At 41.8% G+C, this 5850-nt stretch overlaps 1 protein-coding gene across 1 annotated transcript; it reads right to left on the reverse strand.

Annotated features, from left to right (window-relative positions):
• Positions 1-3725: 3725 nt before the first annotated feature.
• On the reverse strand, positions 3726-5260 carry LOC141641246 (uncharacterized). Its single transcript, XM_074449917.1, has 2 exons — positions 4833-5260; positions 3726-4587 (listed from the first exon to the last, which is right to left on the reverse strand). The coding sequence occupies exons 1-2, from the start codon at positions 5258-5260 to the stop codon at positions 3726-3728; spliced, it is 1290 nt and encodes a 429-aa protein (XP_074306018.1).
• Between the last annotated feature and the right edge of the window lie 590 nt (positions 5261-5850).

A 5850-nucleotide genomic window follows, 5' to 3' on the forward strand; every position in this document is an offset into this window, starting at 1 on the left:
AATGGCCTCGATCAGCTACTCACATGGCCACGCCCGAAGGAAGCCCCAGCACTAAACCCTGACCCAGAAGAAAACCCTCTAGCTTGATTGTGGTTGCCTTTCTTATGACTAGATTGGCCTCCACCCTCACTCTCAGCCTTTCTTTTCTCACTCACTCTCTCCTGAGCCATCTCAACCAGCCTCTCAGCTCTCCCAGCTCTCTCATAAGCTTCCTTAACATCGGTAAGGACTCCCACGGGTAACTTATCCATAATCTTGGGTGTCAACCCTCTTTCAAACCTCAGCGCTAGGTTCTCCTCACTCAGACCCATATCCTCAGCATACCTAGACTTCTCATTAAACTGCTTGTAATACTCAGCAACTGACATATCAGATGTCATCTTAAACCCATCAAACTCCTCCCTCAGCTTACTCCTCACATGTTCCGGTACAAACTCCTTCCTCATAGCTCTCCGAAACTCTTCCCAAGGTATAGCAGGTAAGCTCTGGTTCACATACATCTCCCTAGCACCCACCTTCACCGTATCCCACCACTTGCCAGCTGCGTCCCTCAGGTAAAACGCAGCTTGTTCTACTCTCATCTCATCAGGACAATGAACCAAGTCCAGGATGTTCTCCATCTCACGATGCCAGTTGTCAAGAAGGTTCGGTTCCCCGGTTCCCGTGTACTCTTTTGGGTTAAACCTCTCTATATAGAGACTGATCTTAGAGTGATCAACCTCCTTATCCTTATTCACTTTCTTTAAGGCCTCAGTCAGGGCATCTTGGTGCTCCAACATCTTAACAACATCATCTATGTTCATGGTCTCAGCTCTCGCATAGTAAGCGTTTCTCTTGGGCGGCATCTTGAAACTATATATAAGAAAGGGTAGACATAAACACACGCAATAAACCTCAAAACACGAAAACAGGCTGCCCAGGACATACTCGATCGAGTATCCAACGATCGAGTGCCCAACATACTCGATCGAGTGCCTCGACTCCAGAACCCAAACATACCGTCTGACCTCTAACATACTCGACCGAGTAGCCCGGCTACTCGATCGAGTGACCCCCTACTCGATCGAGTGCCCGAGGTACTCGATCGAGTTCCCAAAAACACGATTCTGGATTCAAAATCGTCAAATACCCACTCGATCGAGTTAAACCCACTCGATCGAGTATCTCACCTACTCGATCGAGTATCCCCCCACTCGATCGAGTCATGCTGACTCGCATAAACTACCCGCATGTTATTTCACATCTCCCAACATACTAAGCAACATTATAAACTCAACATGTGATATAGCTAAGCATGAAATTCTACTAAGCTTTTCATAAAATCAACGAAACAGTTATATCATATGATCAAATGCCACATAGTAAACATCCAACATGCTTCTTATTCCAACACAGTCCTTTATGCCTCATCAATCTTTCATTCATATTCTCAACCTTCTACTTCAAGCATTCAACAATTACGACATACTTCATCACATCCACACACAAGCTGACAAACAACACATACGACTTGACATACATTCCCCCCATGTGACCGGTTCAAAATTGTAGGGCGATTTCGCGACTTTAGGACGTCTCCCAAGCCTTTGCATTAGCTCCTACAACCTTTACCCCGGATTCATTTTAATTGACTCCCTATATTCATTGGGTTCATTGATTACAGGTTTCAGGATCGTCGCTCTGATACCATTTTGTAACACCCCCATACTCCAAGTGACTTACCAGGACCACCCAGGTATAAGGATGTTACCATCTCGGTTACCCGAGGCAATGATAATCAAATAACAATAGAGAAACAACGTTTAAAATAGAAATACTTAGTGAAAGGTTACAATCTCAAAACCAAAACCAAAAGTACAAATACATGTTCTCAAACTGACTGTTTACTGATCTAACTGAAATGTCATGGAAACTACTAAGCTACAGTGGAAGACTTCTATCATGATATCGTGGCACATCCCAGCTATCCCAGTACTCATCTCATACCTGCTCAATATCTGCTCACCATCCCCGATTGGATCACCGCAGGTTTTAAAACAATAATCGGGGTCAGTACTATTTACATAAATCATATAACCAACTGAACAGAAAACAATACCACTCATACAATAACACACAATCATCCACTCCACTCCATCTCCGTCACCGACTGTCCACTGGACCAGCCCTGCCAGTGGGGGACCGCAGTCGTTCCCACCTAAGCCCCGCTCATCATACCAAGCGATAACCCTGTCCCATTAATGTACACATCCCCTTCCGTGGCGGGTTCCACAAAGGGCAAAATTAGGGCGTGAAGCCACTCCCGCAAGTGACTCCACTCAGCCGAGAACGCATCTCGAGAACCAGAGAGAAACAATCACATCCACCAACAACAATCAATCAACAACCGTCACGAAACCAAACAACAAGCACTAATTACAGCACAATCACCACACATTATGTAACTAATACTGAGTAGGGAAACCCTACCTGGAAAGCACAACAATCAGACGATCTCACAGCTGATATCAAAAAGCTTCCTCTACGAATCCTCCTCCTAACATACAAACATATAATCACTACCAAGCATAACATACTACAAAACCCCCAATTCCCAAATTAGGGTTTAACCAACTTTAAAGAAACATTATAAAAATGGTATATAGGTCTTACCCTTGACGCAAGGATCACAACGGTATAAAGGACGATGAAATCCGACCTCCCAAACTCCGGGATTTGCTAACAATGCGATTAAGGTGATGAACGTACTTTGCTTTCTCTCTTGACAGTAAATTAGGTTTTGAAAAGTGTTTAGAACAATGACGGAAAAGATTATATACCTTAATCGCATAATTAACAAAACCCGAGAAATAACTCCCCGCAAACCGGCTACTCGATCGAGTAGCTAAGGTACTCGATCGAGTACCCCCTTACTCGATCGAGTATCATAGTTACTCGATCGAGTACCCAACAGGTCAGAAACTATTTTAAAACGCAACTCATCCTTACTCGACTGGGTAAGGCCTACTCGATAGAGTACCCAGAGACTTATAAATACGGAGTATTACACGATTTCTGGTCTATAATTTATGCTCACTTGAAATTTTAAAAACGATAAAAAGGACATGTTGTGCTTGAAAATCAAATTTCAAGGATATGACATGCACAAACATAAAAAGTTGGGTACCACGTGAAAAATGCCAAAGTTCGAGGGTACCACGTGAATTTTCCGTTATTATTATTATTATTATTATTATTATTATTATTATTATTATTATTATTATTATTATTATTATTATTATTATTATTATTATTATTATTATTATTATTATTATTATTATTATTATTATTATTATTATTACTCCCTCCATACCACACCAATGGTAACATTGAGAATCTTGGTACTATTCATGATCGTAGGGAATCTTCGATATTATTCTTAATCTATAGGACAAAATATAGTCATGTGAGATCTTGTTTGATTGATCGTCATGAATGCTATAAGAATATCAAATTTTTATAATTTTTAATAATATGTAACGAAAGATATTCACGTTGCAAAATGTGTCTCGACAAGTGTGAAAAGTCTCAATGTTACCATTGGTGTGGTATGGAGGGAGTATTATTTTTGCAGAGAAAGCTTAGGATGTCCATTATAAATAAGAGTAGAGTACAAATCCTAGTGCCTATGTCTACAAAGGAGGCTAGTGTAGCCCCCTACAAACCAAACCAAAAAGCCAAAGTACCTAGGACCAGTTTACATCCTCATCCACCTTGAAATGGATATGTAACAACCTATTGTAGACAACAAACTTAACTTCAGAGAAAAGTTGGCCAACTGATTTCCTGCCACCATTGAAGATACGAAAATTTCTTTCCTGCCAAAGAGCATAGATCGCAGCAAGCAGAGCACATCTACAAGCCCGTTTCCAAGAACTTTGGCCTCTGTTATGGGTCTTATACCAGGTGATTATCCGTGATAAAGAGCAAGAAACAGTACCTAACTTCAACCAACAAGAGATAGAATGCCAAAGCCTAGCTGAGAACGGGCAGAGGAAGAAGAGATGATTACGGTCTTCTATATCTGCCTCACACAATGAGCATCTGTTGATAATCACAAGCCCTCGCCTGTTCAGATTGTCAATAGTAGGTAAACAATTCTGAACAGCAAGAAGACTGATGATCATATGCTTAGGCATACAAAGGTTGTCTCCCAAAATTGCCGCCCACCTACCTGGGCATTTCCTGTCCCTTACCAGATCATAAATGATAGACCTAGGAAAAATACCCATAGTGTCTCCCTGAAGAACCAGTTTAGCATCCTCAATAGTACCCATTCTTCCAATAAACCAGTCCCTGACCTTAATCAGGTTAGACCAATACCAAGAATCATTGCTTCTAGGTGTGAGCAGCCATACGTCTGCACTCTGAAGCACATAAGCTTGCACGCATTTCACCCAGAGACTCTGAGGTTGATTATTGAGTTTCCAGAGCCATTTCAGCAGCTGTACTTTGTTCCAGGTAAGCACCTCCTTGATGTCTATGCCTCCCTCAGCTCTAGGATAGCAGAAATTGTCCCAACTTTTAAAAAGAATACGCCTAGAATCACTGTCATAGCCCCAAAAAAACTGCGACAGAGCTGGTGAATCCTTTTAACAATACCTTTAGGGAGTAAAATGCTAGCTCCCCAAAAGTTTTGCAGGTAAAAAATGACAGAGTTTATGAGCTTAGCTTTCCTAGCATAGCTAAGAGATTGGTTAGCCCAATGGGAAATTCTCTTAGTTATTTTGTCCAAAAGAGGTTGAAACATAGATTGAGTAAGCCTAGCAGGAAATAGGGGGATACCTAGGTACCTGAAAGGGAACTCCCCTTGAGTAAAGCCAGTAGTGTGGAGAATATCATCAATAACCACCTGATTTACCCCTCCAAAATACAGACAAGATTTTAGCGGGTTAGCCCTTAACCCAGAATAGCCAGCAAAGACTCCCAAGCAGTTAGCCACAGCAGTTACAGAAGGAACATCACCTCTAGTGAAAACCAGGAGATCGTCAGCAAATACCAAATGGATAAGATTTAACCTCACACATTTGGGGTGGTATGAGAATCCAGAGTAAGCATGCAATTTCCTGAGCAACCGTGAAAGAACTTCCATGCATAGGACAAAGAGGTAAGGAGATAGAGGATCTCCTTGCCTAAGCCCACGTTTACCAGAGAAGAAGCCTTCCACTTTTCCATTGATTTCAGAGAGTAATGGGTAGAAGTAATGCCACCCAGAACCCATTGGATAAATTTCATAGGGAACCCAAAGCCAACTAGAGAGCTCTCAAGAAATTGCCAACTTACAGAGTCAAATGCTTTCCTTATGTCTACCATAAGGATACATTTTGGAGTAAGGTATGCCTTGTTATATTTATGGGTGAGCTCATGGGCCAGCAAGGAGTTATCAAAGAGATCCCTTCCTTAGACAAATACTGCCTGCTCAGGGCCAAAAATAGCCCCCAAAACAGTCCTTATTCTATTAGCTAGGACCTTACTCACCGTTTTGTAGAAGGTGGTACAGCAGGAGATAGGCCTAAAGTCACCAACAGTCTTAGGAGTAGGTATCTTAGGGACTAAAGTAATAAGAGTAGAGTTAGCAGCTTTTGGCATTATACCCCTTTCAAAATATTCCTTAGCAGCAGCACAAAAATCAGGTCCAACAATACCCCAGGCATCCAGGAAAAACCCTGATGAATAGCCATCAACTCCGGGGCTTTTATTTCTGTCAATAGATTTTAAAGCATTCAGAATTTCACCATCAGTTATAGGCATAACCAAACTCTCAGCATGGGAAGGCAACAAAGTATCCTGCTGAAAAAGAGAGGGAGGCAA

This window comes from Silene latifolia, chromosome 2 (assembly GCF_048544455.1).
Source record: "Silene latifolia isolate original U9 population chromosome 2, ASM4854445v1, whole genome shotgun sequence".
Classification (NCBI taxonomy): Eukaryota; Viridiplantae; Streptophyta; class Magnoliopsida; order Caryophyllales; family Caryophyllaceae; genus Silene; species Silene latifolia.

Excerpts from the sequence above, each read along its gene's own strand:
- LOC141641246 (XM_074449917.1), bottom strand. The coding sequence starts at position 5,260 with ATGGGTTCTGGGTGGCATTACTTCTACCCATTACTCTCTGAAATCAAT. Across the intron at positions 4,588-4,832 it reads CAAGGGGAGTTCCCTTTCAG|TGATTCTAGGCGTATTCTTT; the intron begins GTACCTAGGTAT and ends GGGCTATGACAG.